Source organism: Fusarium coffeatum (genome assembly GCF_003316985.1).
Source record: "Fusarium coffeatum strain FIESC_28 chromosome Unknown BRIP53273_contig_302, whole genome shotgun sequence".
Taxonomy (NCBI): domain Eukaryota; kingdom Fungi; phylum Ascomycota; class Sordariomycetes; order Hypocreales; family Nectriaceae; genus Fusarium; species Fusarium coffeatum.
In genome coordinates this window covers 171392-191262 of record NW_022158091.1, presented here as the reverse complement: position 1 = coordinate 191262, position 19871 = coordinate 171392, and the positions used below count along the sequence as shown (strand labels likewise).

Here is a 19871-nt window from a genome sequence, read left to right as displayed (position 1 = left end):
TTGTCTAGCTATATATCGGCTATTCGATTTACTTTCTTCAATTGAAATGCGTTAAGTCTCTCATCGCATGGTATCGACATCAATGATTCGAAGTGACTATACGGTAACTACCATTTGAGGTTGGTCGATCCCTAACTATTGGTTGTTGGCTCTTCAGTAGACGAGCGGCGCAATAGCTCTTCTAAATGTTGATCTTGAGCCCCTGAATATAAAGCGGGTTCCGTTGAAGATGGATGAGGTGCTCTTTGATAAACGAAAACGCCCTGGCCAATGACCCCACTAACAACGTCACTGGAAAACGGTGAGCAGCAAGAACAACCCCACCATGTAAGAGCTCTCTAGAAGAATGGTCCAAATCTCTCTCCACCATCATACGTGAATCTTTTACACTTTTGTTGACCGCATACCTTCGATAATGGCTCCCAAGACAATCATCGCTCCCTCCATCCTGTCGGCTGACTTTGCTCAGCTCGGCCATGACTGTGCCCGCACCATGAAGCAGGGCGCAGACTGGCTCCATGTCGACATTATGTACGTTACAACTCAACGGTAAAGCAATTGGTACCGTACTGACTTGACAGGGACGGTCACTTTGTCCCCAACATCACCTTCGGTCCTCCTGTCGTTGCGGCCATCCGAGGCCACGTCGATCAGCCCACTGAGGCCCACGGCCGGGGCACCTTTGATTGTCATATGATGATTGCAGAGGTAGGCATTGCTTCACGAATACGGATGCAAGAAGAAATAGAAGCTTACGCTGGGGATATAGCCTAAGAAATGGGTCAAGGAGTTCAAGAAGGCTGGCTGCAACCTTTACTGCTTCCACTACGAGGCCGCCTTCTCCAGCGCTGCCGAGAACCCCGAGGATCAGACCGACGAAAAGACCAACCCCAAGGCCCTTATCCGATATATCCACGACCAAGGCCTACTGGCTGGTATTGCTATCAAGCCCGATACTTCCGTCGATGTGTTGTGGGAGATTTTGGAGAACAGTGAGGAGAAGGAGAGACCCGATGTAAGTCTGGTTGATGTCACCATAGACCATGTCATACTGATACAGAAGATAGATGGTTCTTGTCATGACCGTTTACCCCGGCTTCGGTGGACAAAAGTTTATGGCATCCGAGTTGCCCAAGGTCCAAGCCTTGCGCGAAAAGTATCCCGAGCTCAACATCGAAGTCGACGGTGGTATCGGACCCAAGACAATCGACGAAGCTGCCGATGCTGGTGCCAATGTCATTGTGGCAGGAAGCGCTGTTTTCGGAGCCAACGATCCCTCCGAGGTTATCGCCCAGCTACGCCAGTCGGTTGATGCTCGAAATGCGAAGTAAGTTTGTACGATGACATATTGCAAGAGTATATAGACAGGAGTTTAGCAATGATGTGATGAGAGATGAATGAATATGTGAAAAGTTAGTTGGAGGTTCTCAAGAGATGCTCGCATATCCCAGAGTTTCTAACGTCTTGGCTCAGTGCTTCTCGTCGTCCTACGTCGTTACTCTGAGATGGTGGGGTTGCAGTGATATTGTGAGCGCGAACCTGGGCGCATAATTACGGACGACGTTGCAATGAATCTTATGCTGCGTCCTGTAGAGTCTCAGTGTGTGTCTCTCTTTCACATTTTAGACGATTGCTATTTGACCAGATTTTCAGCAGCGCCTACTTGCATATATGCTGCGCATACTGAATGGTTTTATGCTATCATGCTGCTCCAGCTAGTGATCGAACGAGGTCCACTATCGGCCCCATCATCATGGCTGCTCATGTTTAGCGCCCATGGCTGTTCATGAGGAGCTGGTCGAGAAACAGAAGAAATGGGTGCAATTTAGGACATGATAAATGTCAATTAAGTGATAAAAGCTCGAATAATATGTGGAAGTCTCCAATAGTCGAACAAAACTTTGTGGCATTAGTCTCTAAGCGTTGATCATTGGCAGGGTTTATGGTGGTCCTAAAGTTGAGGATGGGTCGATTTTCGGAACCAAAAATTTCAAAGATTGGCGACGTCAGCCCATTCTTTGCGACTTCGCTCACACAACCATCCATACTTTTCCTCGCATCCTTAATTCCTTTCCAGCAGCAACCCTCTCCCTCTCGCACAACTTCTCAGACCCAAATCAATTGCGCGAGCCATCATGAAGAGAAAAGCGGGAGCTGCTGCTGGTGCCTCCAAGGCCAACAAGAAAAAGTCAAAGCCTTGTGAGCATTGTCAATGGCACCGTTCGCAAGCTTCTACTAACGAATTGTCTTAGCTCTCGGTGCCGAGGATGCCCAAAAGCGATTCCGCGCTGGCCTTTTCGATAAAAAGGTTCTCAATTCGTACACGGAGCAGTATGCTCAATCGGAACCCTACAAGCACGCCGTCATCAATGGCCTCGTCGACGATTCCCTCCTTCGATCGGTGCGCAGTGAGATCAAGGCCAACGTTGAGTTCACACCCAAGGAGACCGATATTTACAAGATCCACCAGTCTGGAGATCTTGCCAACCTCGACGGACTGGACGATGAGTCGCTAGCCAAGCTGCCTTCGCTCCTCAAGCTTCGCGACGCCATCTACTCTGAGTCCTTCCGCAACTATGTTTCCCACATCACCGACTGTGGCCCACTGAGCGGTCGCAAGACAGACATGGCCATCAACATCTATACTCCTGGCTGCTACCTGCTCTGTCATGACGATGTCATCGGCAGTCGTCGCGTCAGCTACATCCTCTACCTCGTCGATCCCGACACGCCTTGGAAGCCCGAATGGGGTGGCGCACTCCGTCTGTTCCCTGTCCAGGAAATTAAGGATAAGAATGGTGAGGTCGCAAAGACACCGCTTCCCGATGTTTCAAAGGTTATTCCACCAGCATGGAACCAGCTGAGCTTCTTCGCTGTCCAGCCTGGCGAGAGTTTCCACGATGTAGAAGAGGTTTACCACGCAGAGACCAAGAAGCAGCTCGAGAAGGAAGGAGGTCGCATTCGTATGGCTATCAGCGGATGGTTCCATATTCCCCAGATCGGAGAGGATGGCTACATCAAGGGCGAGGAGGAGAGAAATGCTAAAAACAGCGGCTTAATGCAGCTCCAGGGCAACCCTGCTCAGTACGATATGCCCCAACCTCAGGTCATGAAGGTCGACAAGTCACAAGCCAGCCAAGGCTTTGATGAGGCGGACCTCGAGTTTCTGCTCAAGTACATCTCTCCTGCATACCTGGTCCCAGACGCTTTAGAAGAGATCTCCGAAACTTTCAATGAGATGTTCGAGATTACTCTACCAGACATTCTGGGTAAGAAATTTGCCAAGCGCCTCAGGGACTATGTTGAGGCTGAGGAGAAGAAGCCTGTGCCTGAAGATACACCTACGATAGAAAAGACCTCCCCATGGCGAGTGGCCAAGCCTCCCCACAAGGCTCGATACATGTACCAACAACCTAGCGGACCTGATCAGCTTCGCACCTCTCAGGAGGAGTCGCCCATTACTGAGCTTCTTGACATTTTTCTGCCAAGTCGACAATTCCGCCAATGGCTCCAGATGGCCACCAAGACCACTGTTGAGAGCGCAGATCTTCTTGCCCGTCGTTTCCGACGTGGCCTAGACTACACTCTTGCAACTGGTCATGAGGGTAAAGCACGCGTCGAAATCAACCTTGGTTTCACACCCACAAATGGTTGGGGCGAGGATGAGGGAGAGGACACCGAAGAGGAAGCTGAGGAGCAGAATGGCAAGGACGTCAAGGGTAAGGGCAAGGGTAAAGCCAAGGCTGTCGAGAAGAAGAAAGAAGAGGAAGAGGAGGTTCCAGAAGTTGGCGGGCAAGAAATCTTCATGTCAGGCGACGATGATGCCGACGAAGACGCAGCCGTGTACAAGGCAGGCGGTGATGATGATGACAACATCCTCTTCTTCCAGGCTCCCACTTGGAATAAGATGACCATTGTCATGCGTGACAGCGGCGCTCTCAAGTTCGTCAAGTATATCAGCAAGAGTGCCAAGGGCGACAGGTGGGACATCTCTGGCGCCTTTGAGGTCGAAGAGGAGGATGACGAAGACGACGACGACGATGATGCCGCCGAAGATGATGACGAGGAGGAAGAGTTCCAAGGCTTTTCACCCAAGGGCACAGAGAGCGAATCTGATTGAATAAGAAGACATATAGATTGATTTGCAATCTTGCTACGATAGATACCATGACACAAAAGCACGGCAATGATTTTTAGTCTATTTGAATAATGATAAATTCGCATTGTCTTATTTCCCAAAATAATTCTTAAGAGTTCCTTTGAACTCGATCGTGGTATCGCTATGTCCAACTCCCTATGTATCGCCATAATTCCAATTTCGTATATACATGATCCAATTTGTGAAGGTCTGATGCCAAATTGGCGATCGAACACTCCCGCCCCATGTTCATCTCTTCCACAGACCGGTAGAAAACAAAGTCATGTTGAGAGTAAACCGAGGCGTGTAGCCCGAGTCTTCCGTTATTCCAGAGCTGGCTCCAATTTGTTGTTGTTGAAGAGACTGGCCACTTCTGCCTGTAGTAACTCTGTGACACCTTGGGCTTCCTGAGTCCTGCCAGACTGAGACAAGTGATTGACCGTATCGTGTCCCAGAAAAGCAAGCCACGATACAGTGCTTAATTTTGCAGGCTTTGCCTTCTTAGGCCCAATAGTAGTAACCAGTTTTCGAAGTCTTTCCTTATCTTTGAAGAAGTTGAGCGCAGGAAGATGGTCGGGGTGTGTTGGGTGATAGAGATGAAGGTGAGCACGTTCCAAAAGGAAGGGCTGAGGCAAGCGATCAGCTGTAGCAATGTGAGCATCAAAAAGCTCTTCGGATGGCGCGGGTCGACTGTAAGACTCGACGGTGGAGAACCATGATACAGAACGCCATGAGGAAACCAAAAGATCCGAGAGCAAGGGGCTGGCCTTGAACAATTGCTGCGCTTGCAACATGGTGGAGATGCCTGAATCAAGGTTGCCATACTGGGGCTGACACTTTGTCTTGACAAGTTCTCCGAGTAGATAGGATGCTCTCTTGAGGCGCTTTTCCTTTGGCAAGTTTCTAGATGTGTCGTTGACTGTTCGCACCAGCCATTCCCATGCAACCTCCTCCATGCCCTCTGCCACTAGGAACGGAGCCAGTGTACGGATAAAAGTCTGGTTGTCCATAAATCGCAAGTCTTGCTCGGCGCCACATGACCGAAGCCATCTTATAACACGTCCCGATACACCTGATGTAGCGAGACCTGCCAGACCGGCTTCTTGTGCCTGAAGTTGCTTTGCCTTGGCGTGCATGCAACCGATTGCAGCCTTGGGTGTCATCAATCCTCGAGCTACAGCATGGTCGAAAACTTCTATGGGATCACGCGTTGGCGTTGCTAGAGCGGGCGGCGATAGACTTGTAGGGAATGTTGATTTGACATCTTTGTTGTAGCTGAATAGCGGGTTGGCTAGAATATCTTTCAAATGAAGGTTCGCAGCTGATAGTCGGGCAGGATTTGTTGGATCAACGGATTTCGCGACAGGCTGGGCTGGACTATTGGAGCTCTCTCCATATTCACGATCAAGTTGCTTTCGAAATGATGTCTTGAGACCGTCAAGAAGCTTCTGAGACTGTTGTTTCGACAAGGGTAGGGGTTCGTGATATGATGCGAATAGATTCTTAAGCGACTGAACCGACTTGGTGGTAAACATGACAGGCAAGAGGGCAATTGAGGTGAGCAGGTAGAGATATCGATGACAAGCCTTGCCCTAGGAGAAGCCGATATGATGGCGGTTCAACAGATCGTCACGTACGTCGCAAAGGGCGGGGTTATGGTTGATGTGCTTTGGTCATGCGTCCTCGAATTGGACCTGGCATGATGCCATCGTCGAACGAGACAGCCACAAAGCGGGACTCTTTCAGGGGTCATGTGATGTGAGGGGTTGAGCCTCGGGTGGCTGAGCAACCAACGACTCGGATGTTATATCCATTCTGAACTCAGTTATTGAGTAATTCTATCAATTGGCTACAAGAAACTGGAGCAAATACTATCTAATAGAATTACCAACGTCTTGATCATCATCCCTTGGAAAAGGTTTGACGGATTGAACGTGAATATCAATCGATGTTATCCAAACCAAGGAGGGAGCTTGGGTGGATCCAGCTGCGCTAAGAGTGCTAAGGGTTGCAGCAACCCCCTGGCTTGAATTAATGGCCTGTCCGCTGGTGTATCAAGACTTCGATTGAGATCTAGCCTCTTCTTTTCGCGGGCTTGATTGATGGTTGCAAAAGTACCGGTACATAGATCTTTAAAAGGGTACCTGACAGCAGCCAGCCTCACACATGGAACCATGAGCGTGAACGCTGACAGGCGAACTTTCAGGTGCCGCAGCCTCAAACAAGCAAAGGTGCTCTATTGACGAGAAGGCGCCGGAGAGGTGGCCTGTGTAACCGCCAATTGCGTTTTGATAAGACTTGAGCACAGCAGAGAAAAGAGCGGTGATGGGAGCGTCCATCTAGGCATGCATTGGATTGCATAGACTATTGTCGAGGGCATGTTTGGCTCTCCGCATGAAGCACTTGATAGGCACGTCCCTGTCTCTGAAGAGCGAATGTGACGTCCTTCTCCAGCATCCATATCCAAGTGCGATTCTTTGTTACGTGCTCGTGTGGGCTACTCGCAGGGGCCCGAACACGGCGAGCTTCATGATCCTTGGTTGGATTTGGGGCTAAGCGACCAAGGGAAGGCATCTGTCTCTCTAAAGTTCGAGGTACCGAGTGACACGAGAACGGATAAGGACAGGAGACGTGAATCATGTAGCTGTACTTACGGCCATGCCGTTGAGGGACTGGACGCCACCTGGCAAACAGTCTCCAATGTTTAGGGCGATCTGCTTCCGGCCAGGGCAAAGTGTCGACGTCGGACGTTTGCAATTGGATGAACCAATTTGAGTCCGTCCAGTCAGTGCATCGTGAGCCACCCGCTGTATGAGAGCTGGGAAATAGTGCAGTCAGAGTGTCTTTCAGGGGCTGACAAGCCTGAAGGAGGAACACCAAAGGCTGAACTGGGGTGCGGGCAAGGCGCTAGAGGCAAAGCCTTCGTAACCTCCTCCACTGCCACTGATTCGGATGCCCTGAAGGTCGAGCTAAAGCCCACCTCAAGGTTCTTTGCTTCTGGGGAAAACCTCGTCTTATCCTGTCGTCTCCTCCTCCTCTCTCCCTTTGACCTAGCACCAAATCTAACCCTTCTAACCTTTAACTCTTTCTCCATCATTTGACCTCTCCTTCCCATCGACGCCCTCATCTGTCGACTACGGATACTCAACCTGCCTGTTGCTCCTTCAGAGGACAGCTGACAGGTCACTACCTTTTTTCTTCCATTGATTCCCTCTCCACACTTTGAGCCTCCATAGCTCTCCTCCCGCACAACGTTGACTTCACGCACACGCACACACAACATAATCAACCACAACCCATCTAATGTCCGAAGCGACTTCACGGACGTCCGCCTCGCGCGGCAGAGGCTCTGGCCGCGGTGGTAGAGGAGGTTTCGCCGGTCGCGGCGGCCGACGAACCAATGGCGACAAGCCCGACCATAGCACCGCTGATTCTCAGGGTGCATTCGAAGACGAAGGCGATTTTGGCGAGCTTCGAAAGCAATATGGCGAGAAGACTTCAGTGATCCGGGAGATGTTCCCCGACTGGTCTGAGGCCGATGTCCTTTTTGCTCTTCAGGAAACCGACGGCGACGAGAACGAAGCCGTCACCCGTATCGCTGAGGGTATGTCAGGCTTTTTATCCACAATCGACCTCAGTCCACCCCTCGCGCTCAGGCTACACACACATCCACGAGCTGCTGAGATAGCTGCGCGTCGATTGCCCCCTCCATGACCTCATACTCTCTAATTGTGCTACTAACACATGCTCTTCTCTAGGTACCGTTTCGCAATGGGGTGAAGTTTCAAAGCCTAAGAAGGCTTCTCGAGCTAAGGCTAAGGACCAAGCTCCTACTCCTTCGAACGACGCGACATCTACTGGGCCCCGAGCCGCTCGTGGTGGTCGAGGTGCATCTGAAGGAGGTCGCGGTCGAGGCCGAGCTACGGAGCGAGGAGGTCGTAGCACACGTGGCCGCCCTGCTGCTGCTCCTACCAACGGAGCTGGACCCAAGGAGAACGCTGCCTTGTCTATTCCTACAGAGGAGTCATCTGTTTGGGGCACTAAGGATCCCAAGGTGGGCACCTCTGAGGATAAGGAGAGCGCTCCTGAACAACCTTCCCTCTCTGCGACTGTTGAGGCACCCAAGCCTGCTGCTCCCGCAGTAAAGACCTGGGCAAGCATGCTGCGACAGTCGGCTGCTCCCAAGGCCCCGCCTAAGCCTAAGGAAGCTCCCGCCGCTCCTCAGCCAGCTGCTGAACCTGCTGAACCTGAGTCTGCCCCCGAACCTCTCGAACCCGAGCCTGAGGCTGTGCCCGAGCCCGAGCCCGAAACCGCCCCTGCCCCCGCCGACGAGACTGAAGAGACTACACCCGTTGCCGATACCGCTACTCCCGCCGAAGCTCCTCAAGTTAGCGTAGAGCCCGAGGTTGCTCTCCCTCCCTCCAAGGATGAGCTTACCGAATCAAATCTTGAACAGGTTGTTGACGAATCCAAACCGCCTCCGGAAGGTACTGTCGCAAGCACCACGGCTGACTCTTGGGATCCTCGACAGAACCCTGCCAGTGTTAATGCTACACCTATCTCAGCTGCCCAGCAGCAGCATCACGCTCCTCCCAGCGGATTCGCCGCAACTGCCGCCAAGGCTACTGCTGAGCGAACTACCCGCGTTCCTAGCCACCATCACCAGCGACGTGTCCTCGACCAGGAGGAAGCCGTGCGTATGCCCGGCAACCGTGAGGTTGACCGTGCTGCCGTTCAGTTTGGAGCTTTCAGCCTGAACGGGGATGAAGACATTGATGGTGACCGAGAGGAGCCAGAGACCAGAGCTCAGCCTCCCGCTGACTCACCTGTCACTCACCCTCGCACATCGCTTCCTCCTGCCACTCAAGCTGGCGTACCCGACTCATTTGCTCAGAAGCCCGCTCCTGCGGTTGCCCCGATTGCAGCCCCCACTGGTACGATATTGTTTTCAAGTTCGCCGTTCCGTCTGTTTGCTGACCAGGTTACAGTTCCTTCTGCTCAATCCCAGGCTCAGGCTCAGGCTCAGATGCCTGGCCAAGTTCCTGCTTCCAGCGCTCAGCAATACGGCCGCTTTGGTCAAGCTGGTGCTCAGGACCCCATGGCCGCTCAGAAGCCATTGGATCCTTTCAACCAGCAGAGCACCCCCTCCTCTCAACCTCCCTTCGACAACTTCTCCTCTCAAACATCCCAGGCACAACAGCCTGGCGGCGCTTTCAGCTCTGCGCCTACCGACTACGCTTCTTACTACACCGCGAACCAAACCGACCGAAACGCCTACAACTACTACAACCAGCAATTCGGCCAGCAGGGAGGACAGGGCCCAGATGCCACTGCCTCTCAGCGACCCTTTGGTGCCTATGGAGCTTCTCAAGCAGACAACCTTAGCCAATACCCCCAGAGTGGTCTGCACAACCAGCCGCGATTCGGTGGAAGTGCCGCGGATGCCCAGAACAGCGGCAACAGCACTCCCAACCCTACTACTCAGGCTCAGCAGCAACAGGCCCAACAGCCTGCTCAGCAACAGCAGCCTGGCCAAGGCTCTCAACCCCAGTCACATGGCCAGTATTCTCAATACAACCATCCTTACTACAGCAACCCCTACTATCACCAATACTACTCTGGATATGGTCAGGGAGGATTTGGTCCTTACGGCAAGGGAGGCATGTACGGCCAGCCCTACGGCATGTCCCCCAACGCCCCCTATGACCACAGCTCATCCCCCGCTGGTTTCGGCCAGTCTTCCCTCCACCGGGACAGTGGTCTGGGTTCTGGTCTGGGCGATTACGGTCGTGTTGCCACCAGCCAAGCTGCCAGCCAGCCTGGTCTTGGCGCCAGCTCTTTCGGCAGTGTTCATGATAGCTTCGCTCGCGGAGGCGCTCCTTTCCAGACCCAAGGCCAGTCATTCAACAGCCCTGGTCAGCCTGGCAACGCTGTCGCCGATGATCTGAAGCCCCCATTCGGTGATTCCAAGGCTGGATCTGGTCCTTCGCCTTCTCTCGGCGGCGCCCGCCCTGGGTCGGCTACCAATGCTCCTGCTGCCCAGACTGGTCTCCCGCCCCCTCAGAACTATGGCGGTTACCCTAGCCACCTCCAGGGCCATAACCTGCAGCACGGCAGCAACGCCTACGGCATGGGTGGTAACGCCGGTGCCAGCCAGCACGGAAACAGCCCCTACGGTTCGTATGCCCAGGGCTTCGGTGGTAGCGGCTACTATGGCGGTCAGCAGCAGCAGCAGCGCGGCGGCTGGGGAGGCAACTACCACTAGAATAGCAGTGTGCAATTCGGTGGCTCTTGAGAAGGATGTAAGATTTAAGGAGAAAGAAGGAGAGGAGAAAGGGTTGATGAACGATGATTAGGAGTCAGGGGTTATAATCAGCATGATGCATATGGCTCATCCGTGGAGCCAAACGAATATTCTCTCTCACACCTCAATGTGTCTACGTGTACGATTGTTTCTTTTTTCGAGAATCACCTTAAGAGAAGATCAGGGTGGCATATGGCAACACAAACCAAACCAGAACAAAACAAAGAAAAGAAAAACGGAATAGGACGGAACGGAAGGGCAGGGCGTTTCGCCATGGTCTTTTTTCTTTTCATTTTCAACTTTCGAGTTTCACCCCCACTCTCATTCTGCCTGGCCTTTGTGCTCTTCTCTTGTTCAGGTCGAAACCAACAAACAAACGAGACTGCGTGCGTGTTATTTTCTTTCTTTCCTGCCGTTAGGAACTGCTTGCTTGCTTTGATGAAACATGGTTCTTTTTATTGGGTTGTTATTCGAGGGAGAGAGGGCTCAACTGCAACGGCTGGATTGTTTTTTGTTCACTCACAGGCCTTTTCTTTTTTTGGGGAGGGAGACTGGGATGAACGTGTTTCGTTTAACGATCGATATGTATTCTTTCCAAGGACAAAGGGGAAAAAAGGCAATGCAAGGCGTGCACGGGAGAAGGCAAGGCAAAGGTTAGGACATGGGATTGGTTCGGCTTAGGCATGAGATTGAGAAGTCCATTTATACGGGCTTTGATCCAATGATATCAATTAAAATAAGAAAATCTTATTGGAGAGGCATGATTGTTTATTACAAGTGATGACTGCACTTTATACCTTAGTAGTTATTGATGATATATAAGATGGACATGTCAGTAACAAACCTGGATGTTCAATGGAATTTGTAAGCTTTGGGGGTACAATATGCAGTCATCCACGAATGGAAATAAGATTGGCTGCAGCTTGACCGATGATGAAGGCATCCATGTTTTTGAAGTCTATGTCTTGGCCATCCATTGTTACTCTGCATGTTGTCAAGTATAACAATGGACCGAGCCTACCGAAGCTATTCCATGAACAGATACGCATATAGGACAATCAATTGTTAGTAGCTCTTGAGAAGCTACAGATTAGAAAGGGGAGAAATAACCTTTTCCAACAGAATTAGGCAATACGTATTCTGTATAAATTGACTATTTTCGGATGGCTTGCTCCGGCAATGAAACCCGGCTTTTGCGTATCATGGATATTTGATTGATGGATGCATGGGTGGGGGAAAGATCTACCATGCAACGCTGCTAATGCAATCCATCCTCTCTTAAATACTCGTATATTTTTGACAATCAAATTGGGGGAATAGACTTGTGAGAACAAGGGATTGTACAATGTAGGTAAAACCGAGGATAACTGCATGGAATGGAATTCGTCATTCGGTTCGGTTTAGACGCCTTACATCAAATTAATGCAGCCATCCATCCTCTTCCCCATCTTCTCTCCCCCACATCTTTTTTTGAGTCTCTCTTCTACCCCAGTCGATTTTGATTGATAATTCTCATTGGGTTGGGGGTTTAAAGCCGAGCTTGACTGTGGATGGTTAGGCCTGCCAGCAGGGAGGTGTCCAGGTATGGGAAATATATTAATCAGGACATTCCCCCATTGTTCCTGTCAATCAGCATCATGTTTTTTGATTCTCGATTTTTCGAATCATTGATCTTGTTCGGCCATGGCTGATAACGGGAATGAAAAGAGACCAGACTTGACTGTCGACTCTGGTTCACATGCACCTATTGAGGATCAGCAGAAGAATATCTCGGACAGGAATGAGAAGGGACCTACCGATTTCGGGGCCGAACATCGGCCTGCTGATGAAAACAATGATCGTGACGAGGGAGAAGGTGAAGCTGAATCAGTGGCTTCAAAGGATGAATTGAGGTTATCCAAAGCTCGTTGTATAGCTCTTGTCTGCACCGTCACTGGAGCTTCTTTCCTCAACGTGAGTACCTTAGTCTCTATAAGTCGACTTTACTAACAGTTGATAGACACTCTCTAGTCAAAGTGTAGTCATCATCCTCCCCCAAATCGGTCGAGCTCTAGATGTTCCTGATACGAGGCTTCAATGGGTTGTTTCATCTTATGTCTTGACATTTGGTTGCTTTCTACTACTCTGGGGACGAATAGCAGATATCTACGGCAAGAGACTCATCTTTATCCTTGGGTCTTTCTGGGTTACGATTTGTTGCATCGTTAACGCTTTTATCCCTACTGAGATTGCATTTGACTTGTTTCGCGGACTACATGGACTGGTAAGTTGATATACTCTTCATATACAAGTATCTATACTGACGAGATAGGGCGCTGCTGCTAATGTCCCGACTGCTATTGGTATTCTGGGCACTACATTTCCTCCCGGGAAGGCAAAGAACTATGCCTTTAGTGCATATGGTGAGCATATCTTCACCTTATCGTAAACATTAACTTACACATACAGCTGCTGGTGCTCCCCTAGGTAGTGTCTGTGGTAATCTAGTCTCAGGTCTCATCGCCGAATGGGCCAGCTGGAAATGGGTCTTCGGTGCCCTCGCCATAATGGCCGGCATGATCGCTGTAGCCGGCGTCTTCTGCATCCCTCCTCCACCTCCAGAGCTCCAGCCCGAGCATAACAACCTCCGAGCCAAGACGGCAGCCATCGACTGGATCGGTGCTACTATGATCACTTGCGGTCTCTTGGCCCTCACCTTCGCTCTTACTGAGGGTAACGTCGTTGGATGGACCGCCCCTTGGATCCCAGTCCTTATCGTTGTTTCGATTGGTATCATCGTCGCTTTCTTCTTCTGGCAGCGGTATCTTGAGCAAAAGACGAATCGGCCTCCGCTTGTCAAGGTGTCCATCTTTCACAACTGGCGCTTTACGGCTGTCATGATCATTATGGGCTTCTTCTTTGGTGGTTTTAACAACTACCTAATCTATGCCACCTACTACTTTCAGGACTACCAGGGCCTGTCACCACTCCAGACGATGCTGCGATTCATCCCTACTGGTGTCAGTGGCTTCATCGTCGCCTTTTGCACTGCCCATCTTCTTTCGCGTATCCCAACTTTCTTCATCCTCGCCTTCGGCCATGTCGCTGTATGCATTGCAGCAGTTCTCTACGCCGTGCCTATTCCCCCAACGACATCATACTTTGCCTGGGGCATGTGGGCTATGATTCTCTCAGTCGTTGGTGCGGATACAGCCTGGCCTTGTCTCACACTCTTCACTTCCCATGCACTTCCCAAAGAAGATCAAGCTGTTGGCGGCGCTCTCATCAACTCGTCTGGCATGATTGGCCGTGCTATCTCTCTGGCTGTTGCCACAGCTATTCAATCCTCGGTCATGGCAAAGGAAAGAGGTGTTAATGTCCAGAATGTCGGGTCGGTTGAGGAATGGGATGATCCGTCACTCAAAGGTCTTCGAGCAGGAGCTTGGACAAACTTTGGTATTCTCTTCGTAGCTCTTGCGCTGGTCGTATATACTTTTAGGGGCATGGAGATCATTGGTAAAATACCTGACCTTCCCCAAAGGCCGGAGGGGGTAGTCAATCAGCAGGATACAGATGTTGAGCGACGCGGTTAGCAGGAGCAAGAGTTGCGTCTAAGAATGACATAGCTACATAACGAATTATGGATATAAAAAGTTGCATAAACGTTATCTGATAAGAATGGCAGAGACGGTAGTAGGCAAAGAGATTGGTCCATGTTGTAGTATAATTATATCGTGTATCGTATGAGTCAAAGTCTATAGTATAAGTGACATTGGCGCCGCATATGCAAAAAAACGCGCTCGTGTCTGATGGGTATCAAAACTCCAAAACTGCTTCACCTCACCTCCCCCGAATGTCTTCCTCGATGCGGATCTGTGCCAGATCAACATCCTCCTCCTCTTCCACTGACTCATCACGAGCCATGCGTTTAAGCCGTTGACGCAAGGCAGGATCCTGTTCCAACTCCTGCCATAGCTCGACATCCCACTCTTCAATGTTTTCGCCGCGTCGACTCTTTCCCCAGGGTGGCCAGTCCCAAAGCCCGTACATGAGAAGAAGGCGCTTGACGCACTTGAGTACAATCTCGAATAGTCCTATGAGGCCGAGGGCGATGAAAAGTGTTGCCCACCATACTGCATCGTCACCGAATAGGGTTGTGAAACTATCACTGATGGCATATGGCCCGGACGGCTGAGCCGCAAATGCCGCGTCCAAGAAAGACAGCCAGGCGAACCAGCCAACTGTTGTGACAAAGAAAGACACCATGACAATCATAGTTTTGTAGTGTGTTTCAAATATGCTGCTTCCGTTAGTAATTATTCCCAAGTTGTGTCTCGAATTCACTTACAAAAGTTTCCAGTTGATCCAGAGGACTCCAACTGTAAACGTGAGCGTACCAAGGGCATACAATCCTTGGTCGCGAGCTGCGGGTGTTATCCAGCCATGGCCAGCCCAGACAGCGTACCAACAGATCACACCTTCTATAGCACCAAGGAGCATCCACCGACCAAACTTCCAGATATTGAGGCCTTGGTTCCGTTGTCCGTAGACGTAAAGCTCAGGAACAGCCAATAACGTTTCAGCACTGAGATCCTGCTCCCAAATACCCATGCAAATAACACAGAGACTGGTGAACAAAGTGTTGAACACGGTCAAGCTAGTAGCTTCGTACAGTGATGTACCACTGTAACCTGTATATCTCTGGTACTGCGCTGTTGGCAGATAGAAAAACATCTCCTTCCAGAACGTATACAGAATGAATTTGGCAGTCCGGACGTAGTTCCATCGTCCGTGGACAAGTAGCATTCGTTGCAGGAATCTGAACTGAGCGATTGCGTAATCCGCCACACGAGCAGCTTGAAGGCCTTCCTTTCCGGAGATACCAATGCCGACATGACTGGCTGATATCATAGCCAAATCGTTTGCACCGTCGCCGATGGCCAAGGTGAGTCCTCGTCGTTGCTTACCTCGGTACTTCTTCAATCGGGACCTGACGGTGCTGACAAGCAGTGCTTTCTGGGCTGGAGAGGCTCGGCAGCAAATAACTGAATCGACCTGCAGCATCACCTTGAAGAACTGAGCAGATAATTCTGGTGACTTTTCAACAGCCGCAAGGGTCTGGCCATCAATGACGACCACACTGTGGACAGAGCCTGCTTGAAGGTCTTCTTGCAAAGCGATCAGTTGTGAATCTAAGCCGCCCTTGCTGACATCGAGAATGTATAGATCGGATCCGGGTCGACAAATTCGAGCAGAGTGAGCAATGTTGATAGCAGTTTCTCGCTTGTCGCCTGTAAGCATCCAGATTTTGATGTTGGCCTTTCGCAACCTTTCAATCGTTTCAGGCACCCCCTTCTGCAACTTGTCTTCTATAGCAGTTGCACCAACCAGGTCGAATGACTGCTCAATCATATCACCCGCCTCTTCAATACGCTGTTGCCGATTGTTGAGGCTAGTCGTGGCTTCGTCCCAGACCTTCTTCCAAGCCTGATACTCCTGTTCTGTGATGAACCTTTGCGCAAAGAGTAAGGTGCGGAGACCTTCTGTTGCAAAGTCATCGAGATGCTTGAAGCACTTGGTAAAAGTTTCAGAGTCGTCGAGAAGCGAGGGGTCCTCGAGGAAAGAAAGATGGTCAGGAATGGGTTGCTGGTAATGGACAGGAGTGTTTAGATATTGACCACGAGGCATATCAATTGACACACCACGAGTTGCGATAGACAGACGAGGCTTATCTTCAGACCGTCTAGCAAGCCGTCCAAACTCAAACGACTTGCTCCTGTCCATATTGGGCCGTCTGCTTGTGCTTCGATCCCTCGACACGCCAGGGTTTCGTCGAATTGTAAGACTGGGCCTTCCACCAAAACTATTCCGTGGTTCTTGCTGCTCACTGCGTCGACGCATCTCATGTTCAATATCAGCACTCTTGCGCACTTCAGTTGCCTTTTGCTTAGCGATCTGCGACATCTTAAGACGTGGAAGAATGGCAGAATCCGCTCCCTTGCAGATCACAGACACCCGACCGTCGGGGAAACGAACAAGAATCGACATCTTCTTTCGCGCACTGGTAAACTCAATAACATCAAGGACTTCATATTTAGACTCTTCCTCCTGGCCGTCGGGCTGAGTTATTCGCAAGGTGATAGTCTGAGTTGTTCTGTTGATGACGAGGTAACCCAGCTCCTGGGCAGCTTTGACAAGAGCAAGCTCGTCAGGGGATGCTGCTTGAAACTCCAGCTCTCCATTCTCCTTGTGTTCAGGCAAGCAAGTATGACACAGGGCCACGGCTAAAATGTATTGTTTTGCCTTCCTTGCGAATCCAGAGTTTGGTCGAAGACGGAGATATTCGATAAGATCATTGGTCGTCACATCGGGTTGGATATGATCCGGACGTCCAGTAGAACGCCATTGGGACGATGACCTCCGGCTTCCAAATGATGTTCGTGAAGGTGCCATTGAAGGCCTGGACGGTGCCATGGACGGTCGACGAGACATTGAGGGGCGAGGTGACATATGAGATGGTGACGGAAGAGCCAGAGGTGTCGATGGTTCGTTCGATCCTTCGGCTTGTTCTTCCCTGATGACAACGGTCACAGGTTCCGCCTTATATACCGAAGGTTCACTGGGTTCTGTCTCTTCATCGAGTTTGAGGGCATCGATCTCATCGACCTTTTGTTCCAGATCCATCTCGTGCAGCCACACAGTTCCAGCAACGCTAATCTTTCGAAACTTCATAACGTTGTCCGTCAATGTGCCCGTCTTGTCCGAGAAAATGTACCCTACTTGACCAAGGTTTTCCAAAATCGTGTTCGTATTGCATCGTGCAGGCGTATCCGTTTCCTCATCGTACATCTCAAGATCTCCGTTCACATTCAACAACTGACCAATTTTCACAATCTCCAGACTGATGTAGAGTGCCAGCGGGACAACGTTGTTGAACATGATGATGAAGGCAATGATGATTTGGTAGAATGGCACCTTGGCCTGTTCCAAATACCATGAATGCCTCTCGGTGCTCTTCTGCCAGTTGACATAACCCATCGACACACCAACAGACAGAACAACAACGTAAGTGGCAAGGGTAACGACAATTTTGTTAACCACGCGCTCCAGAGCCGGCTTCTTTGCTTTGGGATGTTTGTTGGCATTCATGCGAATCTTGCAGTCCTCTCCGGTATTGATAACTAGGCCAATTGCCGCATTGGTGTTTCGAACAATGCTTCCACGATAGATAACCTCACTCGAAGTCAAAGGAACTGTCTTTTCGTTGACTGTGACACGTCCGTCAAAGTTGTAGAGGTCTGGATTGGGATCTTCGACGACAAACTCGGCTCTGCATTTTGAGATACCCTCGATCGTTTCGCAACCCTCCAGGGCGTGCGTAACTTGTTTACTCTTGAGGTTGGTTTCGCCATCAAGTGCCATGGTTTCGATATAGGCCAATTTGTTCTCTCCGTCGCTGTCCAGTAGAATAAGATCGGCAGGTATGGGCTCGTCTCGGCAGAGCCTGATGATATCTCCAACCTTTATCTCGCTCCATCTCACAGGAACCCATCGTAGACCGTTGAATTCTTCGTCGGGGGCGGGGTGAGGTTCGGCCTTAGAATTGGTCAGGAAGGGATTCCATTTCCTCCATTTGGTGACTGGCTTGATCTTTCCAGTATATTTGTCTTCCCGTCCTAACACTGTCGCGAAGCCGGCATTCTCAATCTTGTCAAGGCGGTATCTTCGGTAATCATCGTATCCTTCCTTCACTATCGTCAAAAGTACGAAGAACAACAGAGGTAAAATCGTCGTGTAAGAACCGGTCGTTGAGAGGCCTGGGACCTGTGAGACGTTAGAGACAAGACAATACTCACCAGTCACAAGTTATACGTACCATCTGCGGTACACCAACGCACAGGAAGTAGAAGTTTCCGACGCGGGAGAATTGGAAGAACAACTGTTTCGGTATAAAGTCCCATACTGTATAACGAGATGTTCGGATGCTGTTTGAAACATAGGGAAGACCACGGCGATCATCGATCAAGGGCGATTCGTGTTCGAGTTGGAGGGGTACGTGGCGTCCATCGGTTGACGCAACAATATGTTTGCGACGTAGGATAAGTTCGACAACAGTCTTTTGGTATAGGTCGGCAGCGGCGCCCTTTATGCGATTGACCAATGGCGCGGAATGAGAATGAGTAGCGTCACTCCTACGACGAGTGTTGATTTTGCTGTCGGTTTTCGAAGGTTGACGTCCCAATGGCGCTTCAGCTTCAGCATTGGGGCGCTCTTCAGCCATTATGGCTTGGCGAAAGGAGAACGGTAAGCGAGCGTGATGAGGCTATCTTGGGCGATAACATGCGAGAGGATGGATAGTATTGTGTGAGGTGACGTATTCAATCGATCGGAGGGAACGGGGGGCGGATGAGTTTGAAACGAGTGACAAGTATTGCTGTACAGTATAAAGATGTTGATGCCCCTGACCGGATTGTTTAAACCATGGGCTCAATGGTCTTTGCCCTGGTAAGAAGGACAGTTGGGCAGATCATTCGAGCAAAGGGATGGGATGCGATGGATGTGGGAAAGTTGGTTTGATCTCGATCTGGTGGTAGGAATTTCAATTTCGCCCTGCCTTGATTCGGTAGTGGCGTGTCCGCGCCTGCACTTGCGCTATGCGCCTGTGCTTTGCTGTGTCGTATCTTGCTGCTGCACCTAGTGTCGGGTTTGTTTAGTCCGATGTCCCGGTACAGATTTGAGTCAAGAAGGTTTGTGGCTGACGCGTTTCAATGGGAACAACGACAATGGATAAACTACGAGGACATCAATGCTATTGGCAATGGTATAGGAATCTATTTTGGGCGGTTTGCTGTTAAGATACTAGACAAGCTTCAATACTATCAGTGGAAAGAGGATAGTTATGGGGAGTACGCGTGGAGCGTGGAGTGCTATTCCATTGCCCCAGGTATCCTCTATCGTCCTCTATCTTAGAGCCAATCTTTAACTAATAAAGATCAGATCAACTTCATGGGAGACTCTTTGAGAATAAGCTTTGGATACGAGCATCAGCATCCTTTTAAGCCACTAGATTGAAGATCTATAAACAAAAGTACAAACTTCCCTTTTGGGTACCTTCCGTGCTCAATGGTAATAAGATAATCTCAAAGTCCCTTGCCCGGAGTAATTCATCCATTTCCATTTCCATTTCCATTTCCATCTCATTTAAAAAGTTCGGCCCTTGAACCGCATTGTACTGTACATCCGCCGTTAGTGGACCTTCTACAAAACCTGGAGATGATCAACCGAGATAGTCTACGTCTTGCATGTGCTGTACTGTATACTTTCATCATATGAGCCTCGACTTTCAGAAGCAATTGAAGACTCCATCGGTCCGTCTGTTCACTCCCTGTCATCAAGGATCTCAAGAGTCAACCCAAGCCAAGTCAAGAAGGCGGCCTATTCTTAAACACT

The 19871-nt window shown here is 50.3% G+C and overlaps 5 protein-coding genes across 5 annotated transcripts; 3 read left to right on the top strand and 2 right to left on the bottom strand.

The window, feature by feature from the left end:
- Nucleotides 1-415: 415 nt before the first annotated feature.
- On the top strand, nucleotides 416-4120 carry FIESC28_10378 (uncharacterized protein; the record flags this gene model as incomplete). Its single annotated transcript, XM_031164510.1, has 6 exons — nucleotides 416-531; nucleotides 582-708; nucleotides 770-1015; nucleotides 1068-1327; nucleotides 2078-2199; nucleotides 2253-4120. 6 exons carry the CDS (start codon nucleotides 416-418, stop codon nucleotides 4118-4120), a joined length of 2739 nt encoding a protein of 912 aa, XP_031011462.1.
- Nucleotides 4121-4461: 341 nt separating this feature from the next.
- On the bottom strand, nucleotides 4462-5673 carry FIESC28_10377 (uncharacterized protein; the record flags this gene model as incomplete). Its single annotated transcript, XM_031164509.1, has 1 exon — nucleotides 4462-5673. One exon carries the CDS (start codon nucleotides 5671-5673, stop codon nucleotides 4462-4464), a length of 1212 nt encoding a protein of 403 aa, XP_031011461.1.
- A 1768-nt stretch (nucleotides 5674-7441) lies between these two features.
- Nucleotides 7442-10403, top strand: FIESC28_10376 (uncharacterized protein; the record flags this gene model as incomplete). The annotated part of the gene is made up of 2 exons (XM_031164508.1): nucleotides 7442-7742; nucleotides 7897-10403. The coding sequence occupies 2 exons, from the start codon at nucleotides 7442-7444 to the stop codon at nucleotides 10401-10403; spliced, it is 2808 nt and encodes a 935-aa protein (XP_031011460.1).
- A 1722-nt stretch (nucleotides 10404-12125) lies between these two features.
- Nucleotides 12126-14014, top strand: FIESC28_10375 (uncharacterized protein; the record flags this gene model as incomplete). The annotated part of the gene is made up of 4 exons (XM_031164507.1): nucleotides 12126-12395; nucleotides 12442-12705; nucleotides 12754-12844; nucleotides 12891-14014. The coding sequence occupies 4 exons, from the start codon at nucleotides 12126-12128 to the stop codon at nucleotides 14012-14014; spliced, it is 1749 nt and encodes a 582-aa protein (XP_031011459.1).
- Nucleotides 14015-14261: 247 nt separating this feature from the next.
- FIESC28_10374 (uncharacterized protein) lies at nucleotides 14262-18702 on the bottom strand (the record flags this gene model as incomplete). The annotated part of the gene is made up of 3 exons (XM_031164506.1): nucleotides 14262-14721; nucleotides 14770-18245; nucleotides 18298-18702. 3 exons carry the CDS (start codon nucleotides 18700-18702, stop codon nucleotides 14262-14264), a joined length of 4341 nt encoding a protein of 1446 aa, XP_031011458.1.
- Between the last annotated feature and the right edge of the window lie 1169 nt (nucleotides 18703-19871).